This window comes from Lynx rufus, unplaced genomic scaffold, assembly GCF_022079265.1.
Source record: "Lynx rufus isolate CCGP_SWC_20201006 ecotype Redwood Valley unplaced genomic scaffold, mLynRuf1.p SCAF_16, whole genome shotgun sequence".
NCBI lineage: Eukaryota > Metazoa > Chordata > Mammalia > Carnivora > Felidae > Lynx > Lynx rufus.
Window position 1 is genome coordinate 44,822,408 of NW_025814830.1, and position 27,854 is coordinate 44,850,261.

The 27,854-nt window shown below is 43.8% G+C and overlaps 1 protein-coding gene across 1 annotated transcript; it reads left to right on the forward strand.

Annotated features, from left to right (window-relative positions):
* Nucleotides 1–27,648, forward strand: COG4 (component of oligomeric golgi complex 4). Its single transcript, XM_047078739.1, has 19 exons — nucleotides 1–168; nucleotides 2,608–2,690; nucleotides 3,847–3,961; nucleotides 5,709–5,883; nucleotides 6,629–6,822; nucleotides 9,014–9,119; nucleotides 9,639–9,796; nucleotides 10,528–10,586; nucleotides 14,487–14,620; nucleotides 16,395–16,513; nucleotides 17,075–17,241; nucleotides 18,033–18,198; nucleotides 22,052–22,114; nucleotides 24,731–24,847; nucleotides 25,429–25,521; nucleotides 26,032–26,115; nucleotides 26,352–26,453; nucleotides 26,730–26,858; nucleotides 27,077–27,648. The coding sequence occupies exons 1-19, from the start codon at nucleotides 1–3 to the stop codon at nucleotides 27,209–27,211; spliced, it is 2,367 nt and encodes a 788-aa protein (XP_046934695.1). The 3' UTR covers nucleotides 27,212–27,648.
* Nucleotides 27,649–27,854: the final 206 nt, after the last annotated feature.

The following is a 27,854-nucleotide window of genomic DNA, read 5'->3' on the forward strand; positions in this document are numbered from 1 at the left end:
ATGGAGAACAAGATGGCGGACCTCGATTCCCCTCAGAAGCTGTCAGGGATTTCTCCGCCTGAGGGGATGGGAGGAGGCCGCTGCTCGGAAATCTCCACCGAGCTCATTCGCTCCCTGACCGAGCTGCAGGAGCTGGAGGCTGTATACGAACGGCTCTGCGGCGAGGAGGTGGGGGGCTAGCCAGAGGCGATGGGCTTAGGACTTGTCAGTCTCGGGAAATCGGGCTGTGGGAAGTTCTCTCTGTGCCTCTGCCTAGGGAAACAAAACAGCACTTATTGAAGAAGCAGGAGTGTAATTGAGTGTATTTGGCGGGACCTGACGTCTCTATTCACTTGGACTGATGCCCCTAAGCTTGTTTTCCCTGTTATCCGGGCGGTCTGCTCCACTCCTGGTCCCCATCCCACTTATTTGCCTGGCCCTTAATGTAGGTTTTTCTGCCGGAGTAGATAGACTGACAGCGTGGGTCAACTCGCTTCTCAAAATAAGACTAAAGGCTCCCTTGCGTTGACTTAGCAATTTAAAAATTAGGAAACGTTTTCACCGTGTTATCTCAAATATTTAAGGAGGAAGTTATTGCAAATAAACTTGAAGCGTTTTAAGACTTATTTTTGTGGGAAAAGATTTGGGGGTGTAACTGTAGTTCGGTAAGTGTACAGCTTTGTGGAAGCTTGAGGTTTAAAGACAGGTACAACTGTCTGATCTTGGACAAGTGACTTTCATCCCTCGGGCCCCTGCTTTCTGGCCAATAAGGAGGATGGACTGTATTCTCTTGAAGATTCCTTACAGCCTCCTTCATTTTCCGTGGCAACCTGATGCTGTCAGTATATTTGTGAATATCATTTGGGTTCCTTGCCAGTCAGAAGAAAGAGATCCAAGCTCCGATCTAAAGTTTTAGTAGCGGGCGCCTGGGTGGCTGAGTCAGCTGAACATCAACTCTAGATTTTGGCTCAGGTCATCATCCCAGGGTCATGGGGATGAGGGTGGAGCCTGCTTGAGATTCTCTCCCCCCCCCTTGCACTTTATCTCTAAATTAATTAATTAATAAACGTTTAGTAGCTGTTCTCTAAACCAAACTTTTTAAATTTTTTTTAAATGTTTATTTATTTTTGAGAGAGACAGCATGAGCCAGGGAGGGGCAGAGAGAGAGGGAGACACAGAATCTGAAGCAGACTCCAGGCTCTGCGCTGTCAACACAGAGCCCGAAGTGGGGCTCGAACCCACAAGCCGTGAGATCATGACCTGAGCTGAAGTCAGACGCTTAACCGACTGAGCCACCCAGGCACCGCCCCCCAAACCAAACTTAGTGTTTCTTTTAGAGCAAGAGAACGAGTGTGAGCGAGGGAGGGTCAGAGAGAGAGGGGGACATAAAATGTGAAGCAGATGCCAGGCTGTCAGCACAGAGCCTGATGGAGGGCTCTGAACCCATGAACCCCGGGATCATGACATGAGCTGAAGTCAGAGACTTAACCAAATAAGCCATCCAGGCACCCCCTAAACTAAATTTTTAGTTAAGGTTGTGAGTACAAACAGTTTCAGCAAGAGCGAGGGGGGATTATTGATATCTTTGAATAGTTTCAAACATTAACTTGCACCAACTCGAGCAGTTTATGATAACATTTTTCAGCAAGATGTGCTTTATAAAATTCAGTGTTAAGAATTTATTGTTTATTTAATTTTAGAGTGCATGAGTTGGGGAGAGGGGCACAGGAAGAGAGAGAAAGAATAAACCAGGCTCCACACTCAGCGCCTAGCCCAACACGGGGCTTCATGCAGGGCTCCATCCCAGAGCCCTGGGATCATGACCTGAGCCAAAACCAAGAGTCGGACTCTCAACTGACTGAGCCACCCAGGCACTCCATAAAATTCAGTACTGTTAACATTCCTAAGCTTGCATTCATTGAGTTAGTCCATTTTTAAGGGAAATTTAAGTCCATCTTCCAGACAGAACAATATTAGTTCTGTATTTGTATCTGATGACTGTCCAGGGAAGTTTCCTTCTGGATCCTACTGAATTATTTTAATAGAAATGCATAGCTGATAATAATGGCTATTATTGAACAATATGCCACCATACTGCGTTAAGCAGTTTATGTTTGTTATCTTGTTTGGCTCACACAACAGTCCTGTGGGATACTCTTAAATTTTACAGATCAAGAAACTCAAGCATAAGAAGGTTACATTAGTTGCAGTGATGCAGTAAATAACTTGGCTGAGACAATTATATACTTATTCTTTCCGGGTACTGATTGTATCACTGTACACTGCGAAGAGACTCTTTGTAACTACCACTTAAGAAATTTCATTTGTTTAGCCATTATATTTTAAATGCTTTCCTGCATTAGGCACTAAGTTAATGATACTGAATAAAAGTTCCCTTCCTTTGTGGTATTCATCTGCTAAATGGAATGAAAATATACAGAAGGTAGCAACCATTATGCAATGTGATCACTGCAAAAATGAAGTATTGTTCATTAAAGCCTTAGGGGAACTTAGTGAAAGGAAAGACATTTGGAATGGGATTCACCCTTCAGCTAAGTGGTTGGGTTAGATCATTTTTTAAAGTTCCTTATGACCATTCTGATGACAAAATGCTTGTCTATTTTTCAGAAAGTGGTAGAGAGAGAACTGGATGCTCTTTTGGAACAGCAAAACACCATTGAAAGTAAAATGGTCACTCTACACCGGATGGGGTGAGTCTCCATCTCAACAAGAGCCATTGTAATTCCAGCAAGGTCCACTGGATAAGTTCCTGTTTTTCCTAACTTTCTGTTATAAAATGCCAGTTGATTTTGAAGTGTAGAGGAGGATTACTTCAAGGTAAAATGAACACTTAAAGGTATAATCAACTGGTCACAGTATCCTTGGACCAACAAGTACTAAAACTCATTTGGAAACTTATTGGAAATGCAAATTACAAGGTTCTACTCAAAACCTCTTGAACCAGAAACTCTGGGTGTGAAGCCCAGGAATCTGACATGCTTTTAACAAGCATACCATGTGATTCTGATGTATGTTTCAAGTTTGAGAACCATTGTTCTTATAAACTTTGTGTATTTGTTAGCCATAAAAATTGCTCTTTGACCTCTTCACCCTCTGTGATTGTTGGTTAGTGTATTTTATACTCAGCAATTGGAAGCATCTGTTCTCTAGTTCTTTAGCAGTACCTATTTAGGGGTGTCTTTAGTACTTATAGAGAGTAATTTTTTATTTAATATTGGCCTGAGTTTTCAGTAAAATACTTTTTAGAAAAAGCTGTGAGTAGGGGTACCTGAGTGTCTCAGTCAGTTAAACGTCTGACTTTGGCTCAGGTCATGATCTCTCAGTTCATGGGTTTGGACCCCAGGTTGGGCTCGGTGCTGACAATACAAAGCCTGCTTGGGATGCCTTCTCTCTCCCTCTCTGCCTGCCCCTCCCCCACTTATGCGCATGAGGGTGCTCATACTCTCTCTGTCTCTCAAAATAATAAATAGGTAAACTTTTTTTTAAGTTTATTTATTTATTTAGAGAGAGAGAAAGTACGCAAATGGGGGGGGGAGGGGAAGAGGATCTGAACCAGGGTCTGTGCTGACAGCAGAGAGCTCGATGCGGGGCTCAAACTCATGAACCATGAGATTGTGATCGAAGCTGAAGTTGGATACTTAACTGCGCCACCCAGACGCTGCTAAATAGATACACTTTAAAAAAAAGAAAGAAAAAGAAAAAGCTGTGAGTAGAGCGAACTGAGCTAAAAGTTGTGGGGAGGTACAAAGAGAATAGAAGACATGATCTCCATCTACAAAAAACTTTCCATCTCTTACTCATTCCTTCTCCCCCTATGGATATGTGTGTGCTGACATATGTCTCCAGTCCCAACCTGCAGTTGATTGAAGGAGATGCAAAGCAGCTAGCTGGAATGATCACCTTTACCTGCAATCTAGCTGAGAATGTGTCCAGCAAAGTCCGTCAGCTTGACCTGGCTAAGGTAATCCCATTGAACTTCTGATGTTCGAATTAGTAGAGGGCAGTAGAAAAGCCACGACATTAAAAATTAGAGCAGCACCATTCAGTAGAAATCTAATGCAAGATACTGATATTGTGCTGAAGATAGCACAAGAAGAGAACACTTCAGACCCATACCTTTTATGAGTAAAGATTTCAGAATCCTCAAAACACCACAAACCAGCAAACCAAATATAGCAACATATTAAAAGGATTATACTATGACTGAGTGAGAATGCAGGGTTGCTTTAACATCTGAAAATCATTTAATATAATCTACCATATCAATAGAATAAAGGACAAAACTACATGATCATTTGATAAACTCAGAAAAAGCATAAACTCATAAAACTTGGAATAAAAGGGAATTCCCTCAACCTGATAAAGGCAATCTATGAAAAACCCACAGCTAACATCATACTGGTAAAAGACTGGGTGCTGTCTCCTTAAAATCAAGAATAAAACAAGGATGTTAGCTCTTGATTTTCTTCAATACTGTACTGGAGTTTCTAGCCACAGCAGTCAGGCAAGAAAATGAAATAAAAGTATCCAGCTTGGAAAAGAATATGAACTACATATGTAATTTTAGATTTTATAGTAACCATCTCTACTTTATTATTATTTTTTTTTTATTTTTAAGTAGGTTCTGTGCCCAACATGGGGCTTGAACTCACAACCCTGAGATCAAAAGTTGCATGCTCTACCAACTGAACCAACCAGTCGCCCCACTAGTAGACATTTTTTTAAAAGAACAGAAATAGGTAAAAATAATTATAACAATATGCTTTATTTAACCCATTATGTCCAAAATAACATGATTACTATAAAATGCTATTTGTGAGGTATTTTGCCTTCTTTATTTCTATACTAAGTCTTTGAAATCCAGTGTGTGTCTTACACATCTTAATTTGGACTAGCCACATGTGAAGTGTCTAGCCACATTTCAAGTGCCGCAGATCATTAATGACTACAGTAGTAAATAGCATATGATCTGGCCTCTTGAATACATCATTTCCAGCCTCAGTTTGCCCCTATGAAATAGGGTAACTCCTCCCACTCTGTCTAGATCCTGCTAAAATAACTTACCATGAAACACTATAGTCACACAGCGACCAAGTCACATATTAAAGTTTCTTTAAAGTATTCTTGCTTGGGTGCCTGAATGGCTCAGTTGGTTAAGCGTGCGAATTCAGCTCAGGACATGATCTCACGGTTCGTGGGTTCGAGCTCCTCATCGTGCTTTGTGCTGACAGGTCAGAGCCTGCTTCGGATTCTGTGTCTCCCTTTTCTCTGCCCCTCCCTCTCTCGCTCGCGCGCTCTCTCTCTCTCTCTCTCTCTCTCTCTCAAAAATAACAAACATTAAAAACAAATTCTTGCTTAATTCTAAAAGAAAAATACTTTACATATATTTCGTTTATTTTATTACATGGTTTACAATGCCGTTGCCAAAATATCAAATACACTCTGGTTCCATTATTAATTTAACATAAGCCAAATGTAAATATGGTTTATCCCTGTTCCTGCTTCCATTAAAATGATTGATGTGGTCACATAAATAAAATTGTATGATACCTGTCGGTATTATTGATCATCTGTCAATAACAGTTTTGTGAGTGATAGTGGTTCAGGGCTTCTGGTTAACCAGATTCTGTCCCTGAATCTCCATACCTTCTGAAGACATGTCTTTGAAAGAATAGGACATTGTTTCTAAGCACCAAGTCTTTTTGCAGAACCGTCTCTATCAAGCCATTCAGAGAGCTGATGATATCTTGGACCTGAAGTTCTGCATGGATGGAGTTCAGACTGCTTTGAGGAATGAAGATTATGAGCAGGCTGCTGCCCATATTCATCGCTACTTGTGCCTGGACAAATCAGTCATTGAGCTCAGCCGACAGGGCAAAGAAGGTAAGTATCTATCCCAAACTGTTGATTTCTACTGTAGTCATAAGCATCTATAATCTGAATAAGGCAAACTGAACCATGAAAAGGACCTCTGTTAGGCAATTTCCTTGTCTGGTATTCGACCCTATATAGATTGCAGTCCATCCTAGGGTATGTGTTGTTATTCCCATTTTACAGAAAAGGAAACTGAGTCCAGATCTGTTCTCTGATCAGTGGGTTCTTTCCACTTGACCCTATTGTCTACTCATAAAATTAAATTCTTAGCCTGGTATTCTAGGCCTTCTCACCTGGTTTTGTACTATTCACTTGTGAATCCATTCATTGTGCACATATATGGAGTTCTCTATATGCCAGAGTGTATATTACTTGCAATACTGTACCTGTATATACTTTTTTCTCTTCTTTTTTTTGTTTCTGTTACTTTGCTTCTCTCATTCCCTTTGTCTGGAATGTATGTTCCTCTTATGTTCCTCTCACTCAGATATCAAACCCCTGCTCATCTTTAAAAGATGGGATATCATTTCTGGGAAGACTTTTCTAATTCAATCAGAAATGTAACTTGTGCACGCTTTTCTTATTACACTTACCATACACTGGTTTTGTTATAGTTATTTGTGCATAGATCTTATTTCTTTTACTTGATTGTAACTTCTCTGTGTATTTCTAATGAATAGTGGTGCACAAAGTGGCATAGACCTGACACAGTACCATTCTTTATATTAATTCTCAATTTCCCCCCATTGCACAGGCAGCATGATTGACGCCAACCTGAAATTGCTACAGGAAGCTGAGCAGCGTCTCAAAGCCATTGTAACAGAGAAGTTTGCCATTGCTACCAAGGAAGGGGATTTGCCTCAGGTGGAGCGCTTCTTCAAGATCTTCCCACTCCTGGGTCTGCATGAGGAGGGATTAAGCAAGTTCTCAGAATACCTTTGCAAGCAGGTATGACCCCGATTGCTTGGTAGGTTAGTGGTATGGTTCTCTGACTGCAGATTTGGACGCTGTATCAATCCAGTTTCTGTGGATTCTTTCTCACTTTGCCCTTTTCTTCTCTTGCCTGTAGTGTAGCAGGACTGGATGTATACATTCATTCAACACTTATGTGTTGCCAGCCTGCTGCATACTAGTCATGGCTGAAACTGCTATTGATGCACATTCATTTCCAACAACTAGGTGAAAATGTAGGAAAACTAAAATGCAAATTCTCTGACAAGTTGAATCACACTTTTTAAGCTGTCAGCCAAGAACTGGCTTCTTTTAAGAGCATTCAGAGTTGTTGGTTAGTTGTTTTAAGACTTCATAACCAGGCTTGAGGCTCAAAATAAGCCACATTGAGATGAAGCAAGTGATGTCACTTATCATTAAATCCTGAAAAAGAAACAGATTTCAGTTAAAGTCTCAGCTTCTTTCCCTTGACCTTAGATGGAAAGAAGCAGATCTCAGCAGGCGTGTATGCAGAGGGTTATTGTTTGTAAGTATATGTCAACGTGCCTTCTGCCACATCTCCCAGAGTTCTCTATAATGGAACACTGTTCTGCATTAAGAAAAATGAGACAGTGGATGATTACTGAGTGCCAGGAGAAGAAGCACCAGCAGGTACTGATGCCAGAGAAGTTGTCCCATGAGCTGTTGGAGGCTTTTCACAACCAGGGCCCTGTGATCAAGAAGAAGCATGACATGCACAAGATGGCTGAGGCCAGCCGTGCACTGGCTCACTACCGCTGGTGGTAGAGGGAGGGTAGGGGCTCTAAGAGGAGCCTAGGACTCTCTGCTGCAAGAAGTAATGAAACACTTAAGGGTTAAGGATGTAGTTCCTTTTTCAGGGCAGGCAGGCCTCACGAGGATGGAGCAACATATATATTGCTTGTTAGTCCTTTCTTTGGGGCCTAGAACTTGCTCTTCCTGTCCCATCTCCTTACAAAGAGGGAACATACCACTTTAGATTTCCCGCAGAAACTTAGGGCCCATCCAGTTTCTCCCCTCAATTCAGGGGTAGAACTTAGGATGATACGAAAGGAAGCAGTTTTAATGTTGGAAAAGCTTTATTAGAAAATTCTCACCCTGAACTGGTGAGGCATGTGATGGGGTGCTACCATTTACTAAAACCGACTAGAAATTAAAAAAAAAAAAAAAAAAATGAGACAGATGCATACATGGTGACATACTTCATGCTCTGGTGTATAGTTAAGTTAGACTAAATACTTTTGTTTCTGCTTAAAATGATAGACGTGGTAGGGCACCTTGGTGGCTCAGTCAGTTAAGTATCCAGCTCTTGATTTCAGCTTGGGTTATGATCTCAGGGCTGGTGAGATTGAGCCCCGCATCAGGCTCTGCAGCGACGATGTGGAGCCTGCTTGGTATTCTCTCTCTCTCTGCCCCTTCCCCACTTGTGTGTAGGCTCTCCCTCAAAATAAATAAACATTTTCCAAAAAATAACAGAAGTGGCAATAAAAATACATGTTTGTATAAGCATAGGATATTTTTCAAAGGGTTAACAACAGTTATTTCTGGAGAAGACATTTTAGGAGACCAAGAGGAGTAGGTAAGAGGAAGAACGGCTTTTCATTGAACACTCCTTTATTCCTTATGAATGTTTAAGTGTGTGTGTTTTACACATTCTAAAAAATTAATTAAAATAAGGGAAAGATGGAGCTGGCTAAAAAGAAAATGCATTATACATACATGTAACCGTTTTTATGGCACTTTTTTTTATCAGTACTTTGCCATCTGGGGCCTAGAAATGGCTTTTATTTTTAATCCTTTAAAAATCCCTTCTGTGGTACCCAGATTCTTTGTCCTGCTCAATAAAGCACCATTAATAACTTTGTTATACTTGGAGAAGATTAGTGAAACTGGGGACTCTCTGCCTTTGGCTAATGGCAGTACATATCTTCAAAGAAAAGGAAAGCATTATTTACAACTCTGAGTTGAAGAAGAGTTACCACTGTGTTCAAGTTCTTTGTCTCGCCTGAGGCCCAGACAACCCCGAGCCCACTGGGAGGTTCCTGTGTGCTGTGTAGGCTTTCAAGCATCAAAGCAAACATGGGAAAAAGAAAGTCAATGGGAGATCTTTTTGGAAAACTGAGGCCAACCTTTGATCCGAGAACTCCTGTGGATTTTCCACTTTTTTCAGGTGGCCAGTAAAGCTGAAGAGAATCTACTGTTGGTGCTGGGGACAGACATGCGTGACCGGAGGGCTGCAGTCATCTTTGCAGACACACTCACTCTTCTGTTTGAAGGTAAGTCTCGTTCTCCACTTGAGGGAAACTGAAGGCCTTCCTACGTAATGCCCACATCCTAGTGTTTCTTCTCTCCCTGCTAACCTTCGGTTTAATCCTATAGTTTGCCATGTATTTATTTATCAGAGAAGGAACTTCCTATTCAGTATCTGATTAGCAAAAATTAGAGTCTCTCAAGTGTTTTGGTCCTCCCTATTCCTCAAGACCCAAACTCTAAGAGTAAATTTAGTACTTAAGTGAATTACTAGGAAAAGAGTAATGCTGATTTCCAAAGATGCTTCTACTGAAACTCTCAATATAACTTAAATGCCTTCTAGTTTATCAAGCGTTGTACATATTTAACAGACAAATTTGCTTAGCAACTCCTAGCCCTGGCAAGAACCATCTGTATTCATTTTGGGTGGTGAAACAGGTCTAAAAGGGTTGAGTTAGACCCCAGATAAGTCCTGGATAGAAGAAAGGAGTTTATTTTGTGGGAAGAACATTTGGAATCCAGTCCTCTCATTTTCTCCATTCTAGGTATTGCCCGCATTGTAGAGACCCACCAACCAATAGTGGAGACATATTATGGGCCAGGAAGACTTTACACCCTGATAAAATACTTGCAGGTGGAATGTGACAGACAAGTAGAGAAGGTGGTAGACAAGTTCATCAAGCAGAGGGACTACCACCAGCAGGTGAGAAGGGAAAGCCACAGGTGGGTTTGGAAACAATGTTAGCCAGCAATACTGAATATATTAAATGGGAGTGGGGAGGGGAAGGGATGAAAAAAGATGAAGGTAGAAAAATAAATACGGAATGCAAACTGGCATGCATTTTGCCTGTCACCAGCTTACTTTGGATTTGAGGTGATATCAAGATGATAACGTAGTACAAGATTGCGAAAGAAGTAGAAAGGGCTTCGTGAAAGAAACACAAAACAGAAACATTAGACCAGCTCTCTTAACACAGAATGTGCAGGTGATACAAGGAGAATTTTACTTCTTAAGGTCATAGTAAGTGTCAAGTAATTTGTCTCAGATTTCTCCTTAGTTCCTTAGGTACTAACAGTAATACTTGGTTTTTTTTTTTCTTTGAAACTTATTTGTCCTTTCCTTTGAGCAGAGGATGTAAGAGTAGGATTAGAAATAGGAGTAGCCCATACAATTTTATTTCTAGAACGCTACTAGACAGTAGTTGGTTGTAATACCATTAACACCACTTTTAAGTGCAGTAATGGAAGGGGGGGGCATTAGCATCTAAATCAAAAGTAAATCTTTGGCTCATCATTCTAATAGCCTACTTTTGGCTTGCTTGTTAAGCAAACTAAACTTAAACATTCTTCTATGCCAGAAGTTTAGAGTGACCAGCAAGAGGTAGGTGTAAGGAGGGTGGGGAAGAGCATTCTCATTTCTTTGGTATATTGCAGTTCCGACATGTCCAGAACAACTTGATGAGAAATTCTACAACAGAAAAAATAGAACCAAGGTAATAATCCTCTTTTCTTCAGCCCATAGAAGTTTGAACTGGTAATCATGTATCATTCAGAGACTGCTCTGTTACAATGTGGTTTATGTTTTAAAAATATTTTATCTATGATTCAAGCTTTTAGTATTTTCTTTTAAAATTTTTTTTTTCCAACGTTTATTTATTTTTGGGACAGAGAGAGACAGAGCATGAACGGGGGAGGGGCAGAGAGAGAGGGAGACACAGAATCGGAAACAGGCTCCAGGCTCTGAGCCATCAGCCCAGAGCCCGACGCGGGGCTCGAACTCACGGACCGCGAGATCGTGACCTGGCTGAAGTCGGACGCTTAACCGACTGCGCCACCCAGGCGCCCCGCTTTTAGTATTTTCTAATAAAAGTAATAAATGCTTGGGGCACCTGGGTGGCTCAGTTGGTTAAGCTTCTGACTCTTGATTTCAGCTGAAGTCATGATCTCATGGTTTATGAGATTGAACCCCGCATCAGGCTCTGTGCTCTTTCTCTTTCTCTTCCTCTGCCCCCCTCTCCTCGCTCTCTCTTCCGCTCAAAATAAATAAACATTTAAAAAATAAATAAATAAAAGTAATATATAATCATTAAAAGAAAACCCAAACATTATAAAAAGGTATTCAATCAGTAAATTTTTACTGAGTACACATTAGGTGCCACGCACTCATGTTTGGTAGTATGAAGGTGGCGGCAAGCAAAGTAAGCAAACCCAACTTAATTCTTTATTTGTGGTGTCTGTAGTCTAAAGTAGACAGATAATAATAGCTAACACGTATATGGTATTCACTATATGGTATACATTGTTCTAAGCACTTAACAAATATTCAGTCATTTATTCAGGGTTTCTCAGCCTCTGTACTATTGGCATTTTGGCTGGATAATACCTTGTGATAGAGGACTGTGTTCTTCACTGTAAGATGTTTAGTAGTGTCCTTGGCCTCCACCCACGAGATACTGATAGTGCGATGTCACTAGACACTGCCAAATGTCTCAGGGGTGGAGGGTGGGGGGTAAAATCCCTTCATTTGAGGATCACAGATTTAATCCATAAACATTTTTTATAGATGAGGAGACCGAAGCCTGAAGAGGTTAAGTGACTTGCTGACAGTCATACAGTGAGAAGATAGCAGTCAGGAATAGAATCCAAGCAGACTCTAGAGTTCATGTTGTTAATCAATATGATATACTAAGTGTATGGTGCAGGAAAGCATATAATAAAGGGATGTAACCTAAGCTGATGAAATTCAAGGAAAAATCTCTGAGGAAATGACCTTAGATCTGAGACCTTAAGAGTAAATAGAAATAAGGGGCAGCTGGGTGGCTCAGTCAGTTAAGCATCTGACTCTTGGTCTAAGCTCAGTTCATGGTCTTGCAGACTCTCAGGTTTGAGCCCCGCATCAGGCTGTGCACTGTCGCTGTAGAGCCTGCTGGGATTCTCTCTCTCCCTCTCTCCCTCTCTCCCTGCCCTTGTCACGCTCTCTCTCAGAATAAATAAATAAACTTAAAACAAAAAAGGGTAAATAGAAATAAGAGGTGAAGAGTGTTCCAGGTAGAGCAGGGAAAGAAGAGCAGTGTAGTTGAAATGCAAAGAGCTGGGGAGAGCCTGGTATGAGATGAATCCAGAGAGGTTGTTCTTAGAGTCAGGCCATTCAGAGTCCTGTATCCTAAGCACTATGGAAATCATATGATTACAGTATGACCAGATATATGTTTTGAAAAGATCTCTTGGAGTTTAGTGTGGAAAATGAGTTAACATATGTGTATGATGTGAAGGAGGGGTTCAACTTCATTCTTTTTAATGTGGATATCAGTCATCCCAGCACAATTTGTTGAAAAGACTATTCTTATTGAATTGTCTGAGCACTCTTGTTGGAGATCAATTGATCATAAGTGTGAAGATTTCTGGACTCTCAACTAAACTGTAGGCCTATCTTTATGCCACTACCACACTGTCTTCATTGCTGTAGGCTTGTAGTAAGCTTTGAAATTGGGAAGTGTGAGTCCTTCAACTTTGTTATTATTTTTTTTTTAATAATTTTTTTAGGGGCACCTGGTTGGCTCAGTCCGTTAAGTGGCTTCAGCTCAAGTCATGATCTCATACATAGTTCATGGATTTGAACCCTGCATTGGGCTCTCTGCTGTCAGCACAGAGCCCACTTCAGATCCTCTGTCCTCCTCTCTCTCTGCCCCTCCCCCAGGCACATGCTTGCACACGTGCTCGCTCTCTCTCTCTCTCTCTTTCTCTCTCTCTCTGAAAAAATAAACATTAAAAAAAGTTACTCAGAGTGCTTGGGTGGCTCAGTCAGTTAAGCATCCAACTCTTGATTTTGGCCCAGGTTGTGAACTCCTGGTTCATGAGATTGAGCCCCATGTCAGGCTCTGTGCTGACAGCCTACTTGGGATTCTCTCTCTCTCTCTCTCTCTCTCTCTCTCTCTGTCCCTCCCCTGCTCATGCTGTCTCTCTCAAAATAAATAAACAAACGTAAAAAAAAATCAGGGGTGTCTGGGTGGCTCAGTCGGTTAAGCCTCTGACTTTGGCTCAGGTCATGATCTCACAGTGCGTGGGTTCAAGCCCCGCATCAGGCTCTGTGTTGACAGCTCGGAGCCTGGAGCCTGCTTCAGATTCTGTGTCTCCCTCTCTGCCCCTCCCCTGCTCATGCTCTCTCTCTCTCTGTCAAAAATAAATAAACATTTTTAAAAAATCACTCATCAGGGGTGCCTGGGTGGCTCATTTGGTTAAACATCTGACTCTTGATCTCAGTTCAAGTCTCAGTCGCAGGGTTGTGAGTTCAAGCCCCATGTTGGGCTCCACGTGGGGCATAGAGCCTATTTCAAAAAAATAATAATAATAGGGGCACCTGGGTGGCTCGGTTGGTTATGCATCCAACTTCGGCTCAGGTCATGATCTCACGGTTTGTGAGTTCAAGCCCTGTGTTGGGCTCTCTGCAGTCAGCACGGAGCCCACTTCAGATCCTCTGTCTCTCTGCCCCTCCATGACCCATGCTTGATCTCTCTCTCTCTCTCAAAAATAAACATTAAAAAAAAAATAAACTTTAAAAAAATAATTTTTTTAAGTTTATTTGTTTATTTTGAGAGAGAGCGAGCGAGAACAGGGGATGAACAGAACGAGAGAGCCAAGCAGGCTCCTTGCAATACAGGCTCGACTCATAAACACATAAGATCATGACCTGAGCTAAAATCAAGAGTTGGACACTTAACCCACTGAGCCACTCAGGTACCCCTCAATTTTGTTATTTTATTCAAGATTATTTTGGCTCGGGGCACCTGGGTGGCTCAGTCGGTTAAGAGTCTGACTTCGGTTCAGGTCATAATTTCACGGTTTGTGAGTTCAAGCCCTGCATCAGGCTCTGTGCTGACAGCTCAGAGCCTGGAGCCTGCTTCAGATTCTGTGTCTCCCTCTCTCTACCCCTCCCCCACTCATACTCTCTCTTTCTCAAAAATAAACATTAAAAGGAAAAAAAAAGATTGTTTTGGCTCTTCATCTGGGTAGGTGAATGGGTGTGGGCCACAGCTTAATGGTTTAGCCTAAAATCCCACCACAGCTAAATAAGAGGATGGGAAGTTGTGGTTCCTTTCATGTGAGGCATAGATCATTTTTATTCAAACCACTGACAAAAATATACCTCCCAGTCTCTTATTTAGCCCTGACAGCATTTTTGTAGGTGAATGGTTCAGGTGAAACGGGTAAGTGGAATATGTGGTTGACAGCTGTCTCTGATTATAATTGGGCCAGCAGACTAGGATGACCATCTGGCAGAGCTAACCCTTCTGGGCCCAGTGGAAGAGGGAGTTTGGGACTCTTTGCCCTGTATCTCTTAAATCTAAGGGAATCCAGTGTCTTCCTGCTTATTCCTTCTGCTCCATGTATCTCAGGGAACTGGACCCTATCCTGACTGAGGTCACCCTAATGAATGCCCGCAGTGAGCTGTATTTACGTTTCCTCAGGAAGAGGATCAGCTCTGATTTTGAGGTAGGGGACTCTATGGCCCCAGAAGAAGTAAAGCAAGGTAAGACGTGTTTCCCATATTTTCTGAGAGGGCTGGGACAGAATTGGCATTGTTTTCTGATAGTTAAGCCACAGATCTGTTAACAAGGAAGTAACTAGGGCTTCTTAGCATCTGAGGTCTGTGGGCAAACTAGGAAAGCTAGACTTAACTATATGTTAAGGAATGGACTGGATCTTTGAAGCCTTTTACTCATTTTACAGGTGAGGAAAGCTAATACCCAGAATGGTTAAATTATTTTCTTCTAATCTGTTCTCTACACCACGTTGCCTCACCAGCTCTGAGTTTGGGATTGGTGTTTAATTTAGATCAGTGACATGCGGCACCTGGCTGGCTCAGTCAGAAAAGCATGCAACTCTTGAACTTGGGGTTGTGAGTTTGAGCCCAACAATGGGTATAGAGATTATTTAAAAAATAAAATCTTAAAAAAAATTCACTATAGGGGCGCCTGGGTGGCGCAGTTGGTTAAGCATCCGACTTCAGCCAGGTCACGATCTCACGGTCCGTGAGTTCGAGCCCCGAGTCGGGCTCTGGGCTGATGGCTCAGAGCCTGGAGCCTGTTTCCGATTCTGTGTCTCCCTCTCTCTCTGCCCCTCCCCCATTCATGCTCTGTCTCTCTCTGTCCCAAAAATAAATAAACGTTGAAAAAAATTTATAAAAAAAAAAAAAATTCACTATAATCTCCAATTACTATGTTCTCTAATAATGACAAAACATTTAGAAATAACCTATGTGTCTAAAAATAGAGTTCATTTTTTTTTTTAATTTATTTTGAGAGAGTGCAAGCATGGGTGGGGGAGGGGCAGAGAGAGCAGGAGACAGAATCCCAGGCAGGCTCCATCCAAGCCATCAGCCAGGAATCCTACTCAGGGCTCAAAACTCAAGAACCATGACATCATGACTGGAACTAAAATCAAGAATTGGCCGCTCAACCAACTGAGCCACCCAGGTACCCCTAAAAATAGAGTTTTAAAAATGGACTGGGGCAGGGGGCCTGGGTGACTCAGTTGGTTGAGCAGCGGCCAAGTCTTGATTTTGGTTCCAGTCATGATCTCATGGTTCATGAGTTAGAGCCCCTTATTGGGCTCTGTGCTCACAGCTCAGAGCCTCGTTGGGATTCTGTTTCCCACTCTCTCTCTGCCCTTCCTCCCCTTGCTTTCACTCACTCGCTCTCTCTCTTTCTCTCTCAAAAATAAATGCATAAACATTAAAAAAAAAAATGTGGACTGGAGTGCCTGGGTGGCTCAGTTAAGCATCTGACTCTTGATTTTGGTTCAGGTCATGATCTCATGTTCATGAGATCAAGCCCCACATCAGGTTCTGCTCTGACAGCACAGAGCCTGCTTGGGATCCTCTCCCTATCTCTCTCACTGCCCCCCTCCTCACCTTGTGTTCACTCTCTCTCTCCCCCAAATAAATAAACATTTAAAAAAATTAAAATGTGGACTATCTACCTGATAAAATATCATACGGCCATTAAAAATAAGCTAAAAGAAAAATAAGCTATATAGAAACTGTGAAAATATTTATGATATTATCTTTTTTTCATTTTTTGTATTTGAGTGTAGTTGACAACACAATGTTACATTAGTTTCAGGAGTATATGATAAAATGGTTTAAAGCAGAATACAAAATTGTATCTGTACCATGATTATAACTATGTAAATTATGTACAGATTGGGAACAAAGACTAGAAAGGAATGCGGGAAAATGAAAACAGTTGGTATTTTTGCCTTAGGGAAGAAAAGTGAGTATTTCTTTCTTGGCTGTCCCCTAGAGCACCAGAAGTGTCTGGACAAACTCCTCAATAACTGCCTCTTGAGCTGTACCATGCAAGAGCTAATTGGTTTATATATTACCATGGAGGAGTACTTCATGAGGGAGACTGTCAATAAGGTAGGACAGAGGACACATCCCTTGGAAATGGGGCTTCGTGTCCAAGACGTCAGGCTGAAAGAAATGGCCAAGGCATGTCACATTTCCTAGTCCTGCTTTGAGAATATCCTTGGGTGCTGACTGAGCAGTACCACTTTGTATGGTTAAGAGGTCATTTTTGGGGTTGTCATGCTCTCCAAAGATCCAGCTGGATGTGTTTCCCAAGGCTCACAAAAGAACACCTTAGCTCCTCAGGGAGCCTACTTGTGCCCTGCCTTCTTTGAGGTATGTGGGTGAGGAAACTCGGGAAAGAAGGGCCTCTCCTGATGTCTTACATCCCAGTTAACAGATGTCCCCAGGGCAAAGTCCCTAAGTACTTAATTTCCTAACATACTCATCAGTAGGGAAATAAGCTATTTTGACAAGGAAAATTGACACCAAGATATAACTAGAGTAAGCCATGTTGGGAGAAACAAGGACAAGCTATAGAAAAGGGAGCAAAGCCAGAGCATGTTCCAGAACTATCTAGAACAGTGGTGTGCAGAACTGGAGCTCTTACTGGCTGCTTTGCCTTTTGGTTAGGCTGTGGCTCTGGACACCTATGAGAAGGGCCAGTTGACATCCAGCATGGTGGATGATGTCTTCTACATTGTTAAGAAGTGCATTGGGCGGGCTCTGTCTAGCTCCAGCATCGACTGTCTCTGTGCCATGATCAACCTTGCCACCACAGAGCTGGAGTCTGACTTCAGGTACAGTTGACTCCCTTTCTACTTTCTAGGAAGCAAAAAGCTCCTAGTTGTGACTGATTTCTAAGCCTATGTTGCTTCCCTTTTTTCCATGTGATTCCAGTTCAATGCTATATAGGATATGAGCTTCTATCCATAGCACAATATCCCTGACTTCAGACATCTGTATAGCAGCCAGATACCTTACAGGCCAAGTCTGTGCTCCCTGGACTGGATTGGAGGGGTTACTGGCCCTCAGACCTAGGAAAGAGAATAGGCATCTCAGTTGAAGGCAATAGTTGTAATAAAGTAATCATAGTTACCATTGCTACAGGCCAGCCACTATTCGAATTTCTTGCTCTTATTCAGTCTTAATAACAACCATTAGCCCTCTTTTACATGAGAAAACTGGGACTCAGATCATACAGCTCATAAATGATGGAATATGGAATAGAGTCCAGAACTGACTCCCCAAACCTGTTCTCTAACTACTTGTATGGTACTGCCTTTCACTAAGCTGTACTGCCTCCTCTTGAGTCTGTTGGAGCTCAATGCTAATAACTGGGAGCCTCGCAGGGAATAAAGAATTGGCCAGTCTTCTCTGTATGTTCTTGTCACATCAGTGCCATTAATGGGTTGTTGGGTCTCTCTCATACCCTAGATGCTCAAGTTTTCCTATTATTGTCTCAAGGATTGGTTAATCCCCCAAAAGAGCAGGCCATGCTGCTGGGTTAGGGTCATGGGCCCTCTGGTCCTGTGGTCCTGGAAGCCAGATTGAATGCTGTCAGTCTCTATATGCCATTCTGCACCCACAGGGATGTTTTGTGTAACAAGCTGCGGATGGGCTTCCCGGCCACCACCTTACAGGACATCCAGCGCGGGGTGACGAGTGCTGTGAACATCATGCACAGCAGCCTCCAGCAAGGCAAATTTGACACAAAAGGCATTGAGAGCACTGACGAGGCCAAGCTGTCCTTCCTGGTAGGTAGCCCTATAGGTCAGGAGCTGGTTGGTTTATTTCAAGAGTTTAAACTATGACCTCTAAGCCACAGTATAATTGGCCTTCAACGGGAAACTTTTCCTCCAGTGTCTGTATAGAAGGAAAATTCCTCTTTAAGGAAAGCTCCTCTTAGAAGGTTCTGAAACCATTTCTTAACTAGGGACCTATTTCTGAGCAGCCCAATGCAGGACATGAACTGTTCCTTGCCTAGAAGGCTGGGCACCTTGCAACTCAGCTCTCCCAAGTGCTCATTCCCAAGAGGACTACGAAGCTGTTGAGGGGCTCCACTCAGTATCATGCTTGGTTTGCACCTGCTACAGAGCCAACTGTAATATCTGTGCCAAGCTTCCAGACCACTTCTGTAAGGCCAGTCCCACAACATGGGTGGGGACTGATCATTTAGACCTACCAGGGCTCTTTTCCTAGCAAACTTCTTAGGCTTTCAACATCCTCAGAAAGATGACCTTTTTTAAAGCCCTTAGCTACCCAGAATGACACAAAATGAAGCAGTGAGTCTTACCAGGTGTGTGATAGCTGGGAAGAAAGAAACATGAAAGGATGAAGGGATTTATACAAGGTTAACAGCCCGTTTGTGATGAGCCAAAAAGAATGCAGCTGTATTCTGGCTCAGCCCTTTCTGGCATGTGCTGTCTTGGCATTCCACTTCACCCCCACATTGGCCAGAGCCATCTTGGCTCCTGGGGTACAGAGCCTGAAGGAGACATCCAATAGCAGAGCTCTCCATCAGTGGTCCACAGATGGGGGGTCTCTGAACACCTTGGGGTTGGATGCTTAATGTATACTTTTTTTTTTTCCTAGAAGCAGGGTCCTTGGCTTTTATCAGATTCTTAAAAGGTCTGTGACCCCAAAAGTGTTAACAGCTGTTGTTCTCAGAGACAGAAGCCTAAACATACCAATATCTCCCTACCTGTGCAAGGAAACCCATAGGAACTGGTCCTCAGACTGCTGTTTAGGCAGCCTCACTCACCTCCTGTCACTGAAAATATTTTCCCTGAGCATGGGTTCTGTTGATCTGGAATGTCCTGGTTGTTGCCAAAAAAGAGGATCAGCTCCAAGAAATTATTACCTCTGAAATACACCTTTGGAGACCTTTGCCAAAATGTTTGGCAACCAGCTTCATTTGATCATGAACTGACTTAAATTTTTCATTTTGTTTGCGTTCTGTTATTTCATTTTCTACGGAACTTACTTTTATTCTTTCATTTCTCTACTCAGAAACGACTCCTAGCTTTGCATCTTTGCTTGGTGGTTTGTTGACAGCCTCTGAGCCTCACTTATCCTACCCCTCTAGCGCAGGATATTTTCCTCCACTTGGCCCCACAAGTCCCCATTACACTGGCTGCTGTGCTTTTGCACATTCTCGGCTGCCATGCACAGCTTCATTGTTTGAGGGCCCTAAAGATAAGGCCAACATGAAAGGTGATGCTAAATGGTTAGTGACAGATTTCTAGTTTTCCTGACGCCAAGTACTTAAAATGTCATCGCTCCCACTGCAGCACTCATTTCTTATGTCACCTTGATTCATTTGGCTGTCAAGATGAATTCCCCAACGGTGTTGACATATCATTCGCCATGAGCCGGGGATAAGCCCAGTGAATCCATGCTTACAAGGACTGTCAGTACAAGGAAGCTTTGAAATCGATACCTCTTGAACCCAAATCCATTTTCCCTTTATGATAGATTTTTCTTATGCCCCTAAATGCTTTGAAAACATTTAAGTTGTGGCCCTCATCCTTGAGCTGTCATCACAGTACACTTATTTCTCTGGAAGCTTGTGATGTTAGCAGCCTTGTGTTGTGGCATGCTAATGAAAGGCTTTAAGTCTTATCCCTCCCCGATGGAAGTGGCCTTAGCACTGTCAGCAGCATGATCTTTCACGATTAGCTGCAGGACACTGATGAGGGAAGCACTCTAGGGAACACAAGAGGGCAATGCTAGTCTCAATCCCTGGGGTTCTCGAATTCTTCTTTTACTCTGAAATCCTAAAGTTCCTGACTCATCTTTTTGAAAATAGGCTCCTCCCTACCTCATCCCTGCCTTCATGGTCATGCCACCAGCACACCAGTTCAGAGACAGTATGATCCTCTCATACTTTCTGATTCCTGCTCTGCACAGCCTCTAGAAGTAATACTTAGTATTCTGAAGCCACAGCTGTGCTCGTATGGCATTCACCTGTTTTACATAACCCTCAGTGCCAACCCGTTGTCCACAGGAGAGCATAGCACCCAAGTCCCAGTCTGACTGCACTCACCTCTGCAGCTTTACAAACTCTTGCTGTTTTTCTGCACATATCCGTGTACTGACTCTGCTTATTCCCAAATACTTTTTGGAGTTTTCTGCCACTCTGCAACTGTGTATGTTCTCCCTTCTTCAGAACACATTTATTTACTCATTCAGTCAACAGATATTTATTTGAGAAACTTTTATATATCAGGCACTGTTCTAGGTTCTGGAGCTACATTGCCCAATAGGGTAGCCAGTAGGCAGAGGTGGCTATTTAAATTTAAGTTTAAACCAAAAATCCAGTTCCTGAGTTGCACTAACCACATTTCAAATGCTCAGTAGCCATAGATGACTAGGGGCTACTATACTGGACAGTTCAGATTTAGAATATTTCCATCATCAAGAAAGTTCTTTTGGGCAGTGTTAAAACTAAAGATCCAGTTCTAAAGAGAACAGAATAGATCCCTGCCTTCATGGAGCCCTCATTCTAGTGGGAAAGGCAAACAAGAAACAAACAAAATGATACTGGATAATCCTAAATACCATTAAGAAAATAGCAAACAGGACAGTGCCCTATAGAAAGACTGATAGGAGTGGAGAAATGTACTCACCCTCATCTGTCAGAATTACTCCAGACTTTTTGATCTGAATAAAGTTCATCTCAGTTACAATTCAGCCATGGAGCTTTCCTTGAATGCCTTAGAGCAAAATGTTTCTTTCCTCTAAATGACCATAGCAATTGGTGCCTTCATCATCACTTTTGCAACATGCTGCTTTTTATGATTGGTATTTCTGTATTAAGCTTATAAGGCAATAGAGTTATGAAAGAAGGAGCTCTTGGCTGAGAGGAGGGAGACCTGACTCTATTCCTGGCTTTAGCCCTGTGGCCTGTCACTTTCTGTCCACTCACCCTGCTTTATTTTTCTGCATGGTGTTTATCTTTATCTGATATTTCTTACCTGACTTCCCTTCTGGAATTGTGGACCCTATGAGAGGGTGGATTTCAGGAAGCATTTTTTTTTTAATTTTTTTTAATCTTTACTTATCTTTGAGAGAGACAGAGACAGACGTGAGTGGGGGAGAGGCAGAGAGAGAAGGAGACACAGAATCTGAAGCAGGCTCCAGGCTCCAAGCTTGTCAGCACAGAGCCTGACGCGGGGCTCGAACTCAGAAACCATGAGGTCATGACCTGAGCCAAAGTCAGACACTTAACTGACTGAGCCACCCAGGCGCCCCAGGAAGCATTTCTTAAATGAATGTCAGTCTTTGCCTCACTGACCTGGGCTTTAAGTCACAGGACTTCTCCCAGATCTGTGTGCCGAAACATGGAGCAAAAAGATCTGAAACCTTGGGTCACTACCCCTAAGATCAGATGACTCTCCTGCCTTAATGTCAGGCACAGGAGAAAGGGCAAGCCTGGTTCACTATTCTGCCCAATCCAAGACCTGAGCACCATACCTGATGCCATTGCTGTGGGTGTTCCTTAGCCCTTCTCTGGGCCTCAAGATTACAGCTGTCAGCCAGTCTGGCACTGGAGTGGGTACAAACACCAGTGAGCAGTGGGTCACATTCTCTGTCCTTACCTCCCAGGTGACCCTGAACAACGTGGAAGTCTGCAGTGAGAACATCTCCACATTGAAGAAGACTCTGGAGGTATGAAGAATATTGCCTATCAGTTTTCAGTAGCTGCAGCCTCTCCAGGCCTCCCTGTGAGAGGGGTTCCTACGCGCTTGTTCTGGTAGGGCCTGTGCATTCGCTGGCATTGAGCCAGCCTTCCTTTAGAGCACTTGAGGGGATCAACATGGGAGGACCTCTGACCCACAAGCTGGAAGATGAGGATTTAAATTAGCACTTGTGGCACATACTTGGCCTGTGACCTCAGATAAGTCCCTTAGCTCTCTGAGCTTGGGGACTCTCATCTACAAAACAGATCTTCTTCCTGCCCTAATTAGGGTTTACTGGGGGGCCTAACTAAAAAAGGGTTGAAAGCACTTAAAAAAATGATCAAGTCCTCAAAAAAATGTTAGGAAATTAAGATGAAATAGGGTTTGCCAAACCCTGTACAAAGCTGTTGCAGTTACCATTTTTTTTAAAGGAAGGCTGCATAGTGTGTTGGAAATTGATTGGGCTTAGAAGTCAGATCCTCCTAAGTTCATGTCTCTACTGGACCACTGACCAGCTTTGTGGCATGAGGCAAGTTCTCTACCTCCCTGAGCCTCAGCATCTTCTTGTATAAACAGGAAGAATGAGGGGCGCCTGGGTGGCTCAGTCGGTTAAGCGTCCGACTTCAGCCAGGTCACGATCTCGCGGTCCGTGAGTTCGAGCCCCGCGTCGGGCTCTGGACTGATGGCTCAGAGCCTGGAACCTGCTTCGGATTCTGTGTCTCCCTCTCTCTCTCTGCCCCTCCCCCATTCATGCTCTGTCTCTCTCTGTCTCAAAAATAAATAAAAACGTTAAAAAAAAAAAATTAAAAAAAAATAAACAGGAAGAATGATCTCTGCCTCGCAGAGTTGTGAAAAATGAATGTAGTAATATAAAACATGAGCTATGTGAGACGCATGCGGTGGTAGTTCATAATTGTATTAACAGTTACAAATAGCAGCATGGAGCAATCACTTTGTTAAGTGTTAGAAAACGAAGAGCCCAACTCTGCTCCAGTCTCAAACTCTGCCTCTGGGAGAGGAGGGAAGCCGGGGTCCTGCTGCCTCAGCAGACCCTTATTTCAAGGAAGATGCAGTGCTGCAGAGGCACAGGCTGATGATAAGTGGCAGCTCTAGGGCTGACAGGGGAGAAGGCCTTGTAACTGGCGGGCTTCCTAAAGGAGGCGCAGGGAGAGCAGTCAGGTGGGAGTTTACAGTAGTACTGAAAACCGGACCAGATGAGGAACTTACACCAAAAACGCCTTAAAATGGAATAAAGTAAGAGTGCTACTTACAAAGTACCAAAAGCACAGGATCTGTCACATGGTATGTGTTCAGCAGAGTGGCTGTTATTGTTAAGTCATGTCACCTTAGATTGTATTCCAGACTTTATCCTTTACGTTCGAATATTGGATTTTGAAGGAATATTTTGGGAAATGTTAGAAATTGAGAACTGAGCCGGTAGAATTAGCCAAGTAAAAAAAGGATAGCAAAGAGCTGAAAAAAACAATTGCCATAAATTCTACCCAACTTAGATTTGCATTCGCAGGTATTCTTTCTGAATCCCACTAGCAGCCCTTTGAGATAAGTCAGGTGGTGTGATGTCCATTTTACAGATGAGTTTAAAAGGCTAGGTAAAGATAGTGTATATTGTAGCCGCTGTGTAACTGAGGGCTTCTGCCTGCTGTATCAGTCCCTTTGCAACTCTTCCACACTGCTCCTCCTGCTGTGGCCAAAACAGCACAAACTTCTAAGGAGACTACAAGAAATTCAGGCAGTTCCTGGCAAACCAAAACGTGGTGAGTTTCAAGCAGCTCCCCCTGTGCATTCTCTACTCCTAGGCTATCGTGTGGGGATTGGGAACAGGAACTCTGGAGCCAGAATCCCAGCTTGAATCCTAGCTCCATGACTTAATTGTTGTGTGGTGTTAGATAAATTATTAACTTCTCTGTGTCTCAGTTTCCTCATCTATACAAAGGGGTAAGAATAGTACCTACTTCATAAGATAGGTACTTTAATTAATAAAAGTTAAATGCTTTAAACAGGGCCTGGCATACAGTAAGCATTTAAATCTTAGCTGTGATCATGATGATCTCCCTTGGGCAGCCAGACCAAATTATTTAAAAAACAGAACCTATAATAAAAGCTAGCATCTCCTTAGTGTCTACCACTTGACAGGAACTGAGCTAAGCACTTTGTGCATTCAACTCTTCCAACTACCATGGGGACAAGGATTTGTGTTCCCACTTTTTAAACAGGGAAATTGAAGCTCAGAAGCTTTAAATCACTTGACCAAGGTCACTCAGTCAATATGTAGCTAAGCCAGGATTTGAAGCTAGGAATGTCTGACTCTAAAGGTATGAAAAATCTTCTGGTTTTTGTGTTTCTTATTCACACCCCCTGTTACCAATACTCTCATATTACAAAGGGGGAAATGGGAGTCAAGTGGCTAGCCACTTGTTTTCTGAAACCTCTCGAGGACTGTTGCCTAGGATCAACCATAGCTGCTCTTAGAGAAAGCTGAAGTTGGAGAAATGGCTGGTTGTACATGGGGCATCCTCTTCACCCTCCAGGCACCCACATGGCCCATCCATGCTGGGAAGCCTGATAGCTAGGTGTTCTCTCCTAGAGTGACTGCACCAAGCTGTTCAGCCAGGGCATTGGAGGGGAGCAGGCCCAGGCCAAATTTGACAGCTGCCTTTCTGACTTGGCTGCCGTGTCCAACAAATTCCGAGACCTCTTGCAGGTAAGCCCCAGGATCAGTTGCTGACTGAATCCTGTGCCTGAGTGTTGCTCTGAGCATATTGTTACTGGTTTATATTGGGCTCCATATATATAAAGAAACAAGGAGGAATGAGAGAGTAGCATGCAAGAAACTGAACTCATGTGAGTCCCTTGAAGACTGAAGATTTTTCAGCAGTTGTCATGCTGACAAGCCAGCATTCTGGTCCTCTTGAGTCTCCACTTGGCCCCCACAGTGCCAAGAGCCCAGAAAGGTGCTCAGAGGAAATGGAACCACTTGGTTATTTGGACCCACTGCTTGGCCTTAACCAAAGGTGCTGCCTAGTACCAGGCACTCAGAAGTCTCTCCTTTTGAGTTTGCCAAACCAGTCCCATGACCTGGACCTGAATTGGCACAGATCTGGAAATGAACATGTTGTTTCTGACCTCTTTTATTAGCATTATCTCTTTTAGACTTTGGACAGGCCCGCAGGAAAGTCTGCGAACTGGAAGAGTGCCCTGGTGGTCAAGGGATGGATGGAGCAGAAGGGAAGGGGTAGGTACATGTGCCTTTTGTGACTGACGCATCTCTGCCTTGTCCCGCAGGAAGGGCTGACGGAGTTAAACAGCACAGCCATCAAGCCACAGGTGCAGCCTTGGATCAACACCTTCTTATCTGTCTCCCACAACATCGAGGAGGTCAGCCATCAGGCCCAGGATTACCCCTCATTCTCCCAACCCCCAGCTGGAGGGCAGCAGAGCTGTCTCAACAGACCAGACCTTACATGCTTCTCTGGCCCACTTCCCTCACCCTCAAAGACTAGGTTCTTCCCAGTAAGCAGGTTGTTCCTGCACTTAGAAGGGCTCTGAAAGACACCTAAAGGGAGTTTGCCATGACCTGATAATGTCCTCTTTTATTGAGGCTTTCTGTCCCACCTATGATAGACTTTGGAGCTTTATTTTCTAGCCTAATGATGTCATTTTTGACAGCAACATTTTTGGCAGCCCAGAGCCATTTGCTGATCAGAAGTATGATAAAGCAGTAGCAAACAGTATATGCTGGCTTGGGCGTCCATGCTGCTTTTTAGCTGAATGAGTCAGAAGCTACAAGACCTCTTCCTCTGTTTTCCTAAAGGGGTGAAAGCAGGGTGGGGTACATGGTACTTTTTGGAGAGGCCCCCAGTGACCCAGCTTGTTTCTTGACAACAGGAAGAATTCAATGACTATGAGGCTAATGATCCTTGGGTACAACAGTTCATCCTTAACCTGGAGCAACAAATGGCAGAGTTCAAGGTGAGCAGAGGCTCTAGGGACCAGGTTATGGAATTACCCACCTCTGCCCAAATCGACAGCCTTTGTCTTCTCATCACACTCCTACTGGGAACTCTGAAAACTCTTCCAATCCCCAGCCTGTAGACACACTCCCCGATGGCCTCCTGTAACTGTGCCCACCACCCCCTACTGAAGAGTCCTATATAGGCAGAGTGGCTTAGGTAGGACTCCCGCTAATGTCTAGCCTCTGTGTGCAGGCAAGCCTGTCCCCAGTCATCTATGACAGCCTGACCAGCCTCATGACCAGCCTTGTTGCCGTCGAGTTGGAGAGAGTGGTGCTGAAATCCACCTTTAACCGGGTAAGGTCCAGCAAGCACAGGTCTCCAGCTCTGTTGTTTTTCTTCTGAGGAAGACAAGTCCTGCCACCCTAGGACTTGCATTCCCTCTGTCTGCCATCCGCAAGCCCTGCATATCCAGACCCGAACCTTCCCTGGCTTCTGAGGCCTTGGAGCTGACTGAGGCACCACATGAGGTCCAGCTGCCTTGCAGCCCATCACTGAGGAAAACTAGGGGCAGGTTCCATGTGGCTGGAGGGCCAGGCCTTGAACACTGAGTGAGCTTGCGTTCCCTTGCAGTTGGGCGGTCTGCAGTTTGATAAGGAGCTGAGGTCACTCATTGCCTACCTTACCACAGTGACCACCTGGACCATCCGAGACAAGTTTGCCCGGCTCTCCCAGATGGCCACGATCCTCAATCTGGAGCGGGTATGTGCAGCTCTCCAGGCCTAGCAAGGGATAGGTGACTGGGAAGAGGCAAAAACAAAATCTGGATCCCTCTCTACCTCTTCACACCAAGCCTCCACCATCAGTCCAGCCCTGCAGAGCACCTTCTTCCTGGGCACCCCTGCTCTGTCTCTGGTGGAGCCCAAGGCCTTCTCTCAGGATAGCCTCTCATTGCTGACTTTCTGTGTTCTTCCCCACAGGTCACTGAGATCCTAGATTACTGGGGTGCCAACTCTGGCCCACTGACATGGCGCCTCACCCCTGCCGAAGTACGCCAGGTGCTGGCTCTACGCATGGACTTCCGCAGCGAGGACATCAAAAGGCTGCGTCTATAGCTGCCAGGGGGAGCCCACCTGGTCCATCATACTTCAGGGCCCATTCCCTAAGTGGCCACAGCCAAGAAGCTGAGCAAGGATGTCTGGCTTGAGGAGCTCTGACAGCCCGACTGTTCCACTGTGGGCAGCAGGAAACAAGGCTCAATTCACTCTGCTGTCTGCACTCAGACCTGTCTCGGTGGTGCTTTGCAGGCAGTCTCTCCCCACCAGGAGAAATGAATCCCCCTGGGCTCTTAACTACATGGGAAAGCCAAGGCAGGCCAACCTTCTGCACGGGTGGTCATTCTCTCATCCTTAGACACTACAGCAAACGAGCTGCCTCCATGCCAACCCTAAAGGACTTGGGTATATCTGGGGACCTGGGGAATTAGGTTTACTCCCAAGGAGAGGCTATGATGTTTATGCTCATGCTGAATAAAGACACTCCTTGGTGATAATGCCAGTGTGCTATTTCCAGGGAGGGTTGGATGCTATAGGGCAAGACAGGTCTACCAGTTGCACTGAAATGTGCAGACAAAAGCCTAAAGCCTCAGTCTCCTCCCGCACCCAGAGTGGCGCACAGCCAGTCAGTACCCACATGAAAGCAGGCACCTCATCTAATCTTGGACCCTCATCCCCTCCTTGGGCCCTCAGCACCAGAAGC